General features: G+C 39.8%; 1 protein-coding gene across 15 annotated transcripts in view; it reads right to left on the bottom strand.

Annotated features, from left to right (window-relative positions):
* ZC3H7B (zinc finger CCCH-type containing 7B) overlaps nt 1-15,152 on the bottom strand; it is a 58,377-nt gene that overhangs the window by 25,137 nt on the left and 18,088 nt on the right. For 4 of the 15 annotated variants that reach the window (XM_034402894.3, XM_034402892.3, XM_034402893.3 and 1 more), the window contains exons 5-13: nt 12,371-12,529; nt 9,375-9,455; nt 9,041-9,100; nt 6,921-6,957; nt 5,970-6,229; nt 3,780-4,128; nt 2,277-2,335; nt 983-1,148; nt 745-906 (exon numbers count right to left, since the gene is read on the bottom strand). In XM_034402894.3, coding sequence (XP_034258785.1) covers nt 745-906; nt 983-1,148; nt 2,277-2,335; nt 3,780-4,128; nt 5,970-6,229; nt 6,921-6,957; nt 9,041-9,100; nt 9,375-9,455; nt 12,371-12,529 — 1,333 coding nt within the window. The remainder of the gene's footprint in view (nt 1-744; nt 907-982; nt 1,149-2,276; nt 2,336-3,779; nt 4,129-5,969; nt 6,230-6,920; nt 6,958-9,040; nt 9,101-9,374; nt 9,456-12,370; nt 12,530-15,152) is intronic. The other 11 variants (XM_087873106.1, XM_087873107.1, XM_034402897.3 and 8 more) reach the window with 5 other exon arrangements.

The raw sequence follows: 15,152 nt of genomic DNA, 5'->3' as shown, positions 1-15,152 counted from the left end.
TAAATCCCACCTTGGCCATGAAACCCAGCTGGGTGATCTTGGTCACTCTCTCTCAACCCACCTCACAGGCTGTTGCTGTGGAGGCAAATAGGAGGAGGGAGGGATATTAAGTGCATTTTCCACCTTAAGTTATTTGTAAATGTATTAAAACTGGGATACAAATAAATAAATTAAAAATACTGCAGAATACAGAAATCAAGTTCTATACATAATTGTCAGCCCTTCAGGTTTAAATCCTAAGACTTTTCCTCCCACTTTTTCAGTCAGACTTTTGGCTGTTCTTTTCCTAGCCTTTTGATTGGGAGGTCCCTGTTCAATACTTGCTGTGATTCTGTCAGACCTGAGAATTATTGCTTCCCACTTCACCAGTGTCAGTCCTTACATCAAAGTATTGACTATTTACTATTGTTTGCATTTACTTTCAGTGGGGAGAAAATCTCAACATGACCATTACATGAACAGCCAGTGGAATATTTCCCAAATTTCTGATTATGCATGTTTTCAATTTTACCACTAGCATGAGTTTTCTTTTTGCTTTCAAGTTTGAGTTTTAAATGTTTTAATACCTGGAAATTTTAAGGGAGTTTTATAAATCCCTACAATCAGTAAACACAGTGATTAAGTTAAGTAGACAAAAATTAACCGAGTATTGCTCTCACATTCTTCAGCCCACCCTGCACCGAACTTTTCCTCCTTCATGAAACAGTCTGCATTTTATTACATTCTCCTCTTTCTTCAATTCACCTTTGCATAGATAATAGGATCCCACAAAGTTCGTCTTGGTTGGACGTGGGCGAATTCTCTTCCAAGTTTTATCTTCTGATATACGGCGCCTGCCCAGTAGTATATCTCGCTTGCACTTATGTTCCAGGCCTTCTCGATAAGTATAATCGCCAGCTTTGGGACCTATAAAAGAGGACAATATTAACAAAAGTCCAGTTTTGCTAAACATTTGAGGCCATCTTCATCATAAGCAGATGACCTGTTTTGGGATAGCAGATGTGACAGGCCTGTTTGAAGATGTGAGTAGACACCAAGGGATTCTTCACAAGCAGTGTTGTGTTGGACATCACCAATTCTGGCTGAGACATAAGCAACTCTACAACTTTGGGTACTGTGGTGTGGGTGCTTGGCCCAGTTTGGTTTGCCTGAAAAAGACAATAAAATAAGCTTCCTTAGAGATCAGCAACGTCTACTACACCTACCATTCCCCAGGGTTCTTCATTTTTCAAATGAACAAAATGAACAAAAATACAGGTAATCTTTGACATGATTGCAATTGAATCCAACATTTCTGTTGCTAAGCTAGACAGTTAAGTCTTTCCCATTTTACACCTTTCTTGCCATGGTTATTAAGTGAATAACAGCAGTTGTTGTTAGTAACATGATTGTTAAGGGAATTTGTCTTCCCCATTTATTTATTTATTTTTAAATTTGTATACCGCCCTTCTCCCTGAGGACTCAGGGCGGTGAAAGCCAAGTAAAAGCATAAACTACAAACATTAAAATACAATTAAAAAGATATATAAAAATTTGGCCCCATGATTAAAAACAATAACAAACAATTAAAAACATTTTAAAAAGTGTTAGGCCAGCCCGGCTTGCTGGAAAAAGAAGGCTTTAAGGGCATGGCGGAAGGCACCGAGGTCTTGGATTCGGTTGGATTGAATTTGCTTGTCAGAACATTGCAAAATGTGAACCCATGGCCCTGGGATACTGCAACCGTCATAAATGTGAACTAAGCATCTGAATTTTGATCACATGACCACAGGGATGTTGCAACTGTCGTAAGTGTGAAAAATGGTTATAAGTCACTTTTTCAGTGTCTTGGTAACTTCAAATGGTTAGTAAATGAACTGTTGTAAGTCGAAGACTACATGTAGCAATAATGAGCAATTTAACCTGCTTCATTTTCAACATGTAGCATGTCACAGAAAAGGAGCCTTTTCCTATTGTGAAAGTATTAGCAAATATTAAATTAAGCAGCATTTTTCTTATAGCAAGAGATATACATTTCCCTTCTGCAATGTTTCAAAGTTCATTTGTTTAGTCATAAAATGGTTTAGACCCAAAAGGAAATTGTTTCTTTACTCATCCAATGTCAAATCACTCAGACAATTTATGATCACTCCAACACAGAATCTTTTGAATAGATTGGGAAGAGAAGTTTAAAAAAATGGAAGTACAGCAATATTTTGCTAATCAAATTGAGGACCTGGATGAAAAGAGTTAATAGGCATTTCTCTTCTTCTCAATTAAGGGAAAAGGATACTCACCAATGGTAGGGACTTTTGAATTCCAGCAGATTGGCGGGGTTCTTGGGTGCTGGTTTCCTCTAAAAAGTGGCAGAAAAAAAAATTAAGATTTTTGTGGATGTCAATTATGCAACATCCTATCAACTATGGAAGCAGTACTACACACAAGCCCTTTCTTTGTACTTCTCAAATTTCACATATATTTAGGGCTGAAACCCAATTCTGGAACCCAACAGCCTGAAACTAGAAAGGACCATGATGAAAAAAATGCAAATGACTTTCATATCAAAGTCCAAAAAATGAGGGGCAGGAAATCTATTCCCACATAAGGGTGGGGGAAGGAGTTGTAATATTTAAATTTTCTCACATACAGTGGGGTGGACTGTTAGAATCATCAATGGCTGATCTTCATTATTAGGGTTTCTTTTATCTGCCATAAGAGCAATTTATTTATCCAAGCTTTGGCCTGGATTCTTCCACTGTTGGTGGCTCAGTTCTAAAAAGAAACTTATTGCCATGCCTTGGGTAAAACTCTGCTGAACAACAACTAACATTCTAGTTAGCATGATCAATGGTAGACAATCCTGGAAGATATAGCCTGCATTACGTATTAATGTTTTCAGGACAATTCATTCCTGCTATAAACCATGAATTTTTTTCAGATTTGTCTATATACAACAGGGGTTCTAAACCCCCAATCCTCGGCCCATTAGGAACTGGGTTCTGCAAGGACAAGAAGCTCCATTTGCACAAGCAGCAGGTTTGCACATGCAAAACCATCCTGTCAACCGTCCAGTTGGCATACGCAGCAAAAGAAACCTCTACTCGCAGCTTGACATATCCTTTCCCTGCTGCGGCCGCTGCCAGTCCGCAGAGCCGGAAAGGTTGGGGACCACTGATCTACAACAATGGATCTCCTAAAGCTATTATTCAACACTTTTAACATCAACCACAATAGATATTATACAAAATGACACAATACAATGTATAAATAAAGAGTAGGAGATGGGAAAATAAACCATAAACAGCAATGGAGGGACTGATCCAGGACACAGAAATGCCATTCTACTTATGAAATACTGATGCGGAAGTACTCTTTATGAGATTATGTTTTTATCTTGCCTTTATTACTTTATAAGTAACTCAAGGCAGCAAACATGCACAATATTCCCTTCTCCTCCTCTTTTTCTCCACAACAACCCTGTAAAGTGGGTTGGGCTGAGAGGTCATGTGGCCCAAAATCACAAGTCAGATTTCATGCCTTACATCAGAGGTCTCCAACCCTGGTCTGTGGAAGTGGTGGGCAAGTGCTGCACTTGTGAAAATAGCGTGTTTGCACACACTAAACCATCCCCTCTGCTTCCCCCCCACCCCCGGCCACCTCCGCTGGTCCACCAAGCCACAAAGGTTGGCGATCACTGCCATACATGAATTTATAGTCTCCTGGTTTCTAGGCAAGCACTACACTGAACTGGCTCTTCCTGTGTCACAAGTTAACATTACTTAAATAGTCTCCATACCTACCAACAGTAAAGGTATCTAAAGCATCCAATGATCCCCTACTGGTTCCAAAAGCATCTAACATATCCAGCCGAGACTCTGTGTATGGGAGCAGATCTAGTGAATCCAATGAATCCAAAGGAGACGTGCCACTGCCCCCAACTGGCGTTTCAAAGGTATCCAGAACAGATGAAGATGACAGTTGCTTTGTAGCCTCCATCACTAGCCCGAAGGAGGCAGGTGGCAGCGGTGTGGAGACTGGAATGTTAGCGGTCACCACAGGAGGAAGAAGTGGAGTACCACCAGGAAACACAGGGATGAGCTGGGGCACCTCACTCGGCAGATTGGCAGGAATGGCACCACGGACAAGAGACTTTGGGGGAAAATAAAATGTATTATGATTAAAGGGGAGAAGTTAAAACATTAATTCAGACTTTCCTACTTTACGTTTCCAGACATATTGAACTTTATGAAAGATTCACCTCTATACCACCATTTCTGTGAAGCAAGATAGGATGTAGCCAGATTGACAAAATGTCACAGGAAACCAGTTCACTCTAAAATTAGTCTGCAATTACTTTTTCCAATGTGGCAGCAACATCAAGCATTGACTAAACAAATGCTTCTGGAATGCTATTTAAGACTTAGGGCAACACTTTGAACTCAAGGCAAAAGCGTGTATGAGCATAACCTGCCTGTAACTCCTTAACCAGCTGTGTCTTTTGCTAAGGATGGAGGAACAACTAGGAAGGGTTGTTATGCAATCTTTTTTTAAAATGTGCAACTGCTTTAAAGAGTTACAGACTAATGCTACATTCATGACCCTGCACAGTCTGAAACGTCTTCTTGTCTCTGAATATAAAGTACAGCTCTACAAAAGGTTATGCTTATGCTGGCATCAATTTAACCATTATTAAAGCTAACTAGATATTCAGGGCAACCTTGAAATAAGTAGTATAATTGAACAAAGGGAACCAAGCACACAATAGCCCAACGATCCCAGAGGCAACAGAAGCCTTGGAAAGTCATAGTAAAGCAAGGAAAAGCCCAGCAGAAAAACAATTAGTTTGAACATCTATCCAACCAGTAAGCTACTCCAGGCCATTTTTATGGGAACTGTAATAGACTGGAGACAAATCAGCTCAAATGAAGAAGAATATATGGACAACAATCACTATTATGGCCACCTTTTGGCTGTGAAAGAAAAACTGTTGAGACTGAGCTCCAAAAGATTTAGCTAGCTAACCTATTACATTTGTCCAAATTTTACTATTTTTAATTATGGCTGAGATGGGTTAGGGACTGAAACGTACAATTTTTGTATGCAAATGCAGGTGCGCTCTATCATTAAAGTGATGGATTTCCCTATACCAGATATCAGAGCTGCCTTTTAAATACAATTTGGGAAATGGGAAAAGTGTTACTAGGAAGCTCTGGTAACCTTTAACAAGCTACGTCCATTCCTTTAAAGCCTCAGGAATGGCACTGCACTGAAGTGCAGCTCAGGGACATCTTATAACCCCAGAGCCACAGCATGCCAAGAAGCTCCTTTGTGCTTCCTGGGATGGGGTTGACTTAGCACTGTGCTGCTGAGACTTCCCAGGGTGTGGCAGCCAAGAAGCATATTTTTTTCCCAGCCTTCTCACACCTTCTTTCTCAGGTCTCCCTGAGGCTGTGCCACACTGCAGCAACCTCCCCAAACACATATGCAACCTGTGCCAGACCTCCTCCACTCCTGTGCTTATTTGGAACTCCCTCTGCTTCCTGCTTGTGTCTGGAGTTACAATAGCAACTGGGACTGCTGAGATTGCAGTTTCTAATGAAGCTGTCACATGACATCATGCTTTATGACCGTTATCAGTTAATGACAGAAGTTCTGGGGCCAATTGGGATCATAAGATTAATTGTACATTCAAAAAAGCGGGAGCTAAGGAGAGGAACTATATAATCTTAAAGTCTTCAATTGCTTATCCTTATTTAGGCAATTGCAAATACTAAGGATTGCATTAGTCCTTTCTCTGAGATAATGAACAATTCCATGTATCATTATGTAACGCACATCACAAATGTCCTCCATTACTCAGAAGGGAGAAGTTTAAAAAGCAGTGATGGAGGGTGAGCAGGAATGTACTAAGTAAACTCTGTAATGATTAAGATGAAGAGACAAGAGAGCAGTGACTAAAATAAAGGAGCATCTACAAAAGTCACTCTTACTAGTGGATACTGGGACCCATCTGCAATAGAATCCAGAAATGAGTCCAGTTCATCTCCAAGAACTTCTCCTTCAGTGAAGTCGTCTACACTGTCAGACTCTGGTATAGATGCCACATCTGTAGAAGGGAGCAGGTTAGTTGCAGGGAGTGATGTTGGCAGGGTTTTCGTATCCAAGTCAGTTGATGAAAAGGCATTGGATTTGCTGGCAGTGACAGAAGGAGCACTAGGAGTAACGATGCACTGAAGGACCACAGAGCTATCTGGAAGATTACATATGAGATTACACCTAAGGACCACCCTTACATACATTGCATTCAAGAGAGTAAACACAAAGCAAATGTAAAATAATAATATATTTGTGTAGCTTAACACTGACTATTCTGAGTAGTAGTTGCTCTCCAGAGACAGATGCTTGTATCATCTTTTTTAAAAAAAGCCAAAGAGCCCAGTCAGAACACAGAACATTCTGAGTGTAGAGTATTTCCTCTATTGCTCAACTAATAATCTCTCTCATCTTCAAAACAACTGTTCATCTTTGTGAAAAGATTCATTAGCCTATTTGCTAGAATTATACTCTTAGAAACTACCTCATGATGTCCAATTCAAACACACTTTTCAGAATTACAAACCATTCTTATATAGATGTGATGGTCAGATGTTTCTAACAATGACTCTATCATTGCCACTATTCATATTTATAAACTTCAGCCTGTATTGGTTGAACAATACAACCAATTGTATTATTTCAATTGAGAACAATGGACTTCTCAAAAAGAAAGGATTTGTCTTTTCCCAGGTATTTCCTGCTATTCCTGTTAGATGCCGTAGTGACAAATTAAACTGACAACCAAATATTTTGCAGATTTCTTTCTGAAAGCAAAACCTCTTGTTCTGTTTGAGGGTGGTGGTGGGAATAACTATGAATCAAAGAAGCATAAATACATTCATTACCTGTTTCAATGTCATCTATGGAGCCTAATCCATTGGTCTGCAACAGGAAAAAAATAATCAATTCTCTTTTGACCAAATTCAGTTTCCTTTTCCAATTTTTACAAGGAACTAATCTAGATGTATAGAAATGCAAGATTGGATACCCTATGAAAAATGCTTCAGAATGAAAGTTGTACCTTTGTGATTGGCTGGATCCCATGATAATTAATAATTCTGCAGAACTGATTTTTTTATTGTTACAACAGTCAGTCATCACCATTCCATACAACCAACTTCTTTTGAGAACAGCAATAATTACTTCTTAACTTCTCTGGAGGAAGATTATATGTCTAGCTAATAGAAGTATAAGTGGGCATTCATATGTTCTTAACACTTGAATTATGTATGGTGAGATACATCCTTCATTATCTTTTCATTTGGATTACCCTCAAATAGTTTATTCTTTTCTTTTTAATATATGAGGCTGCCAACTTTCAAATAGGGCAGGGCTCTATGCTTTCAATCACTGATATTTAGGTCTCCCTCAGCCCTAGGAAGAAGGCAGTAGCCAACCAACTCTGAAAATGTTACCTAGAAAACAGCAGGAATTCGTTCTGACTGTCACCAGTGGTCAATAATGCTTAGAAAGCAGAAAACTTTTTTTCTCTTACGAGATTGATTTCTCTGTCAAAAAGAACAGCCAAACACTAATTGTATGCTTTTATGCTAAAAGGGCAGAGATTGCACTACATAAATTTAATTATTTCCATTTTTAACCCTAATTTACCAAAAAGACAATCATATGGGAGGACTCTCTCTTTTACACATTAACATTATGGGAACAGACACATTCTGGAAAACCGGTGGCAGTGAAATCTACTAAACTACTATCCAAGAGACAACAGACGGAGCCACGTTGTGTAAACTAAGTGGGCTTTTAAAAGGCCGGATTTGAAACTTCCATCTTTTCAAGGTAAGTCTACTGTTACAAATTTAAGTTTATTTTACTATTTCATTTTATTCATCTTTATTTCAGGACAGCAAATACTCAGTTCTCAAAGATTTTCCATTTGCATCTCAATTAAACTCAAATCTACTTAACTGCTATTCATATATGTCTAGACTATGCCTTGAAAGCTACCCTTAAGTAATTGTAATGAATTCTCATTAAAAACAATAGGAGAAATCAATTCTTCCCAAATTATTCTATTGCTGTAAGATCTATAGGTAGTCCTCAATTTATGACCACAACTGGGACCAGAACTTTGGTTGCTAAGTGATGCAGTCATTACATGAGTCACCTCTGATCTACACTCTTTTTTGCTGTGGTTGTTAATCAAATCACCATGGTCATTATGTGAATCTGGCTTCAATGTATGTTTGCCGGAAGCTTCCTGGAAAGGTTGCAAATGACAATGATGTTACCTCAGGACACGGCAGTTGCCATACACCTGAATTTTGATCATGTGACCACAGGATTGTTGTGACAGTTGTTAAGTGCAAGGATCAGTCATGTCACTTTTTCAGTGCCAACTGAATGGGTCGTAAGTCGAGAATTCCCTGTAGTCATCAAGAACTGTACTTGGGCCTGAAGCTTTAGAATTATTTTTCAGAAAAAGTGAAAAGCAAAGAGCTAGCTCTTAAAAGAATATTTTTTTTGTTCAAATCATATAGCCAGAGTTAATCTTATAAAGACTGAGATGGTGTTATCTATCTCTTAAATAACTTCACTTTTAATAACTTTTTAAAATTTAAAAATGTTCAGAAATTATTTAGAAAATAAAAATGCAGATGTACGCAGTTATGTATATAGTTGGTTGTAGTTACCCAGAGATTACTTTTAAAATGAGTGGACATATAATTGTTTTAAACAAATAAAAAAATAAATAAACATAGCTCATTCTCCCTCTGAGATTCTTGTCCATAAGGATGTCTGGAAATTTTGGCTAGCTGCATACTTCTAAATGGAGAACATTAAGATGCTCTTCAGGTGGGTGATGCAGCACTTCATCAACACAACATTTTGCTGTAGCTTCTTGAGTTTTTTAATTAAGAACTTTACCTAACAAATTATGTTCATCCAAGCAGGAAAACGTGTTATCCATTATATCAATTCCACTGTTTAAACAATAATGACATACCTGATTTGGTAAGGCAGATGTCAGGCCATTACTCAGTACAGAAAAGGTTTCTGAATCCTGCTGCAAAGAGAGAGGAAGTAACAGACGTTTAAGACACTTAAAAGAATGATAAATGACACATTTTCAAAAAAATGTCATCTTTAATAAGGGAAAAGTATATAAGATATACCGGTAACCTAGTTTGGCTGTACCCATGTATACTGCCTATGCATGAGTGTTCAATACAGACCAAATAGTTTCAGTATATAAAATGATATAAAAGATTCAAGCTTCAGGTTTGGGGGGAAAATAAAGTATGTTTACTGTCATGGGAAGTAGGAGGGAAATATCATACCTGAGGCCTCTTATATGCTTTCCGGACTCTTAATCCCAGCTTCTGTGCAAGGTCCTGACCCAACTGGACCACACTTTCATCCTTCAGTAGAGAAAACAATTACAGATTACAGATAGTCCTCAATTTACAATTATTCGTTTTGCGACCAAAGTCACAATGGCATCAACTTACAACCAGTAAGTGACTTGGACCACTCCTCATACTTATAACCACTGCAGCATTTCCAAGGGTGTGTGATCAAAATTTCAGGTGCTCGGCAAACAGCATGTATTCACAATGACTGAAGTGTCCTGAGGTTATGTTATCGCCATTTGCAACCTTACCAGTCAGCTTTCCACAAGCAAAGTCAATGGTGTGTGTGTGTGTGTGTGTGTGTGTGTGTGCGCGCGCGCGCTGCAGTGATGGGTTTCAAAAATTTTTACTACCGGTTCTGTGGGTGTGGCTTGGTGGGCGTGGCTTGGTGGGCATGGCAGGGGAAGGATACTGTAAAATTTCCATTCCCACACCACTCTAGGGGAAGGATACTGTAAAATCTCCATTCCCTCCCCAATCCAGGAGAAGGTTATTGCAAAATCCCCATTTCTTCCCGATCAGCTGGGACTTGGGAGGCAGACAATAGATGGGGGCGGGGCCAGTCAGAATTTTTACTATCGGTTCTCCGAACTACTCAAAATTTCCGCTACCGGTTCTCCAGAACTGGTTAGAACCTGCTGAAACCCACCTCTGGTGTGCTGGATTTGCTTAACAAATGCATTATTCACTTAACAGCCATAGCAAAAAAGGTGGCAAAATTGGATGCAACTCAGTTAACTGCCTTGCTTAGCAATGAAATTGCAATGATCCCAACTGTGGTCATAAGTTGAGGACTACCAGTATTTCCAGATACGGTGGTCACAGATAATGCAAAATTGAAGTCATCTATTTTATTGGCAGTGAAAAGTACAAAAGTAAATAATTTAATCTTGTATTATTTGCAATAATTCTGATTTTTTTTTAAAGAAAGCCCATAGCATACACAGTGAAACAAGTTTTACCTAATTTTGTATTGTTCTATCCTTTGCTCTTTCAATTCAACTGAACTCTGTTAGGTAGGTCCTATTAACATTTTTTAATAAAAAAACCATAAAATACATATTTGCATTCTTATGAAATGAATCTATGCCACACCGTAAAATTAATTAGAAATTATAATAGGTACAAAAGTTATAATGGTATGTTATCAGATTTTTTTGCTCCAAATATTTTATTATATATCATATCAATATAGAGTGTAATCGTGATTCCACAGATTTTATTCATTAGAACCAGATTTCAGACTTTTGTAACTTAATACTGCAGGCATAAAGGATGTAACATTGTTGTAAATATTACAATACATTTGCTAGTGCAATAGTAATTGGAACCAGAAACTCCATTGCTAAGTAATGCAGTTATAAGGCATGACATTTTGTGACTGCAGTTCCAACAATCCCTGTCGCCATCATTAGGTGAAGACTGCCCAGATGCAGCATGCTGGGGTCACCACTTACAACCTCCTGCCGACTTCCCCATTGACTTTGCTTATTGGAAGCTGGCAGTGAAGGCTACAAATGATGATCACATGACCACTGAACACATCAAAGTTCCAGCTGTTGCAGTGCATCAGCAGTCTTGTGAACAAAGTTCAGGCACTTATAATCAAAGTGTATTTACGACTGGTTGCAGCATCCCACAGTCCTGTGATAGCCATTGCAAACATTCTCTGGTTTTCCACAAGAAAAGTCAATGGGGAAGCCAGAGGGAAGATCAGTCACTCAGGTAAGTCTTCCCACCAGCCTTTCACATGCACACACTGCCAACCCTTCTTCCCTCTGCACCCACGTGTACCATCCAGTGCCCTCCTTCTCTAATCTTCCTCTGTTCACGCATAGGCACCCACCCACCAGTGGTCTTCTTCCCTGCCTCCAAGGGCTCGCACATAGACACGTGGTCACCAGCACCTTCCTTCCCTATGCTTCCGTGCACTTGCATACAGGTACATGCCCCGCACCCTCTTTCCCAGCCTCCCTGAGTTCACCCAGCCTGCACTGGGCCTTGTTGTGACTCAGGCCCAAATAAGTAGTAGGAAAATCAGTCAGTTAAAAAACAAACTTTATTCGAACAGCTGAGTATTACTTCATTCCCAGCGTTGTTTAACTAAATTAAAGCGAATTCCTCCCAACACAAATTCCTCAGTCCTATCGCAAACCTTGGTCTAATTAGGCTGCCAAAGGCCTTTTTTGGCAAACGTTCAGAAGTCACAGATCCAAAAATAAATACAAGACGAAGACTAAGAAGATGACGACACTACCTACGTTGTTTTCCGGCAAAGCCCAAATGCCATTGCTGGTCTGTTTTAAGCCTTATGGGAGGGGCCAATCATCTTTTGGCCCTACTCCCGAGTTGTCCTCTTTGCTTGAGCTGCTCCTGCCTTCTGGCAGTTCTTCTCATGCGTGCATTAGGAACAGGCTCCTCCTATTCCTCTGCCTCACTCCTATCAGTCTCTGGAGGCTCTGGAGTCCGCACCTCACTCCCCGATGGCCCTGGCCCCATCTCTGCCTCTGATGCAGAGCCCTCATCCGGGCCTTCCCCAGCCTCCAGGAGTGGCCCATGTTCTTCCTTAGCCTCATCGCTGTCCAACTCCGCTGCCAGCTCCACAGGCTGCTGGCGGACCACAACAGGCCTACCCTCCCACACTCGTCTGGGGACTCCCTCCTTCCTTCTCACTTAATGATCCATATATCTTTTGGTTACAATGACAAATGAGACTACCCAGAGTGCCATTGTTAATGAGGCAGTCACATGATATTGTGCTTTACAACCATATCACTCAGCAATGGCAATTCTGGTCGCAAGTTGAAACTAAAGGATTATCTGTAAAATATGCTACAATTCTAATCATTTTAGTCATTTAAAGCATTTACCTGTTTCTCTATTAATAATACAAAATATTTAGAAAAGAGGAAATTACTACTTACATGTGGGAGTGAGAGCAAACAGCGGCTGTTACATTCATAAGCTTCCTTGTGTCTTCCTAGCTCACTTAAGCAGCGGGCCTTCCGAAAGAGAGCACGGATGTTCTCCTTGTTGAATCCCAGAGCCTTCTCACTATCTTCTAAAGCTTTTTTATGTAAGCCCTTTTAGATATTAATTAATAAATGTGATCATGAGAACTTTAACACACACAGAACTCTCATATGTCCTACCCCCAAAAAGAGAATTCTAATTACTGTATTTTTTGGAGTATAAGACGCACCTCCCCCCCCCGCCAAAAAAGAGGGTGAAAATCTGGGTGCGTCTTGTACTCCAAATGTAGCCCTGCCCAGCCTCGCAAATGGAGATTTCAGAGGCTGAAAGAAGCCTCTGAAAGAAGCTTCAGAAAAAAAGCCTCCGAAATGAAGCTTCAGAAAAAAAGCCTCTGAAAGGCTTTTATCTAAAATAATATGACAAGCAACAAAAGAAGAATCAGTAAAGGTTCTAACCAAACTATGTTAACAAATATGGAGAATGACACAATAACAACAGATCGGAAGAGGTTAATCTATATACCAATACCAAAAAAAGGAGACTGAACAGAGTAGAGATAGTCCTTCAGAATAAAAGCCTCTGAAAGAAGCTTCAGAAAAAAAGGCTTTTTTTCTGAAGCTCTGTTTCGGAGGCTTTCAGAGGCAGAAAAAAAAAGCAAGGCAAAGAGCTAACAACCAACCAACCTGTTGTTAAAAACAGCTGATTGGGGGTATTCTGGGAGGCCGATTCACCCACCAATCAGCTTTTTTTTTATTTTTCTCCCCAAAAACTAAGGTGCATCTTATACTCCAGTGTGTCTTATATTCCGAAAAATATGGTAAGTCATTATTCTTATGGACTCTTGGTAAAGGAAAAAAGGATCAAAGAAAATCCTAAATAGATGAGGGTTCTATCAGATGCACCTAACTAACAATATGGCCTTTCAGGTAATAGACAGTAATAGATAGAATGTCTATGGAGATTCTAAGTCATCCAGGTCATGGTTTTCCCAAAGGTGTTTTTTCAGGAGGCAACTGGACTTTTCTGTTTTTCTTTGAAGATGTTTCACTTCTCATCCAAGAAGCTTCTTCAGCTCTGACTGGACAGTGCAGAATGGAAGGATTTATATTCCTTGCAGACCACTGGTCATTTGCATTCTTTTAGAGAGATGTTTTTCTGGAAATCTGTTCTTACTCTCACACCATTTGAAGGGTGTTCATTCCAAAGTGCATAGCTAAATATCTATGCAGATTCTCAGTCATCCAGGTCATGGTTGTCCTGTTGCCTCCTGAAAAAGCACCTTTGGGACAACCATGATTTGGATGACTGAGAATCTGCATAGATATTTAGCTATGCACTTTGGGATTAATATCCTTCAGATGGTGTGGGATTATGAACAGATTTCCAGAAAAATTGCAGACTACAAGAACCATTTGTGCTTCAGTTTGAGATGCAGACAACACCGACTCATCCCCAACAGCCTGTGCCTGTCTTCAACAGTGAAGGGACACAGGGCAGAAAACATCCTGCAGCCAAGAAAGCTCCACGCCCATTTGCACTACTCAGGTGACCCTGAGGACACAGATAAACCTCCAAGTGGCCTCAATGACTCTCTAAAAGAATGCAATTGACCAGCTGTCTGCAATGAATATAAATCCTTCCATTCCCCACCATCCAGTCAGAGCTGAAGAAGCTTCATGGATGAGAAGTGAAATGTCTTCAAAGAAAACAAGAAAGTCCAGTTGCCTCCTGAAAAAGCACCTTTGGGATAATAGCTGTACATTTCTCTCACAAACACACAGTTCACAGTACATGTAGTCCTCGACTGATGACCTCAACTGAGCCCAAAATTGCTGTTGGTAAGCGAGACAGTTGCAAAGTGAGTTTTATCCTATTTTATGACCTTTTTTGCCACAGTTGTTAAGTGAATCACTGCAGTTGTTAAGTTAGTAATTTGGTCATTAAGTAACTCTGGCTTCACCATTGACTTTTCTAGTCAGAAGGTTACAAAAGGTGAACACATGACACGGCAACACTGTATAAGAACCAACTGCCAAGCATCCAAATTTTGATCACGTGATCATAGGGATGCTGCAACAGTCGTAAAGTGTGAAAAATGGTCAGAAGTCACTTTTTTGATTGCCATTGTAACTTCAAACGATCACTAAATGGTTGTAAGTCGAGGACTGTATAGAACTTCTACCTTACAAAGACCCAAGAGAAAAGTTAACTATGTCACCTTGCCATTTGCTTTGATCAAATGATCTTCCTCTTTGCTTTCAAGTTTTGTGGCTTTGAATATGAATGTGCAAAAGTGGCCTCCCCTTCTTCCATCTTCTAAAGGTCAGAATCATGCATCCAGTAATTTTCTCTGTGACGTTCTATGGATGTGAAAGTTGGATTTATCAAGTTATTAAGTATAAGTGTCCCTTGCTTACCAACCACTCATTCAGTGACCACTTGAAGTACGAAATTTTTCCTCAAAATTACAGCTTCTGCAGCTTCCCTGCGGGCATGTGATTACACTCTGGACGCTTGTTAATGGGCACATATTTGCAATGTTTGCAGAGTCCCAGGGTCACCTGATTGCCATTTGCAATCTTCACAGTTTCTGACAAGCCAAGTCAATGGGGAAATCAAGAGGAAGTCACAAGTTGGTTACATGATGCTGCACTTAATGATCCACAGGGATTCACTTAATAACCACAGCTAGAACTGACAAACTGATGTTGTGAATCAGGTGCAGTCACATGA

This window comes from Pantherophis guttatus, chromosome 7, assembly GCF_059756535.1.
Source record: "Pantherophis guttatus breed Tessera chromosome 7, ASM5975653v1, whole genome shotgun sequence".
Lineage (NCBI taxonomy): Eukaryota > Metazoa > Chordata > Lepidosauria > Squamata > Colubridae > Pantherophis > Pantherophis guttatus.
This window is presented reverse-complemented; position numbering and strand designations above follow the sequence as displayed.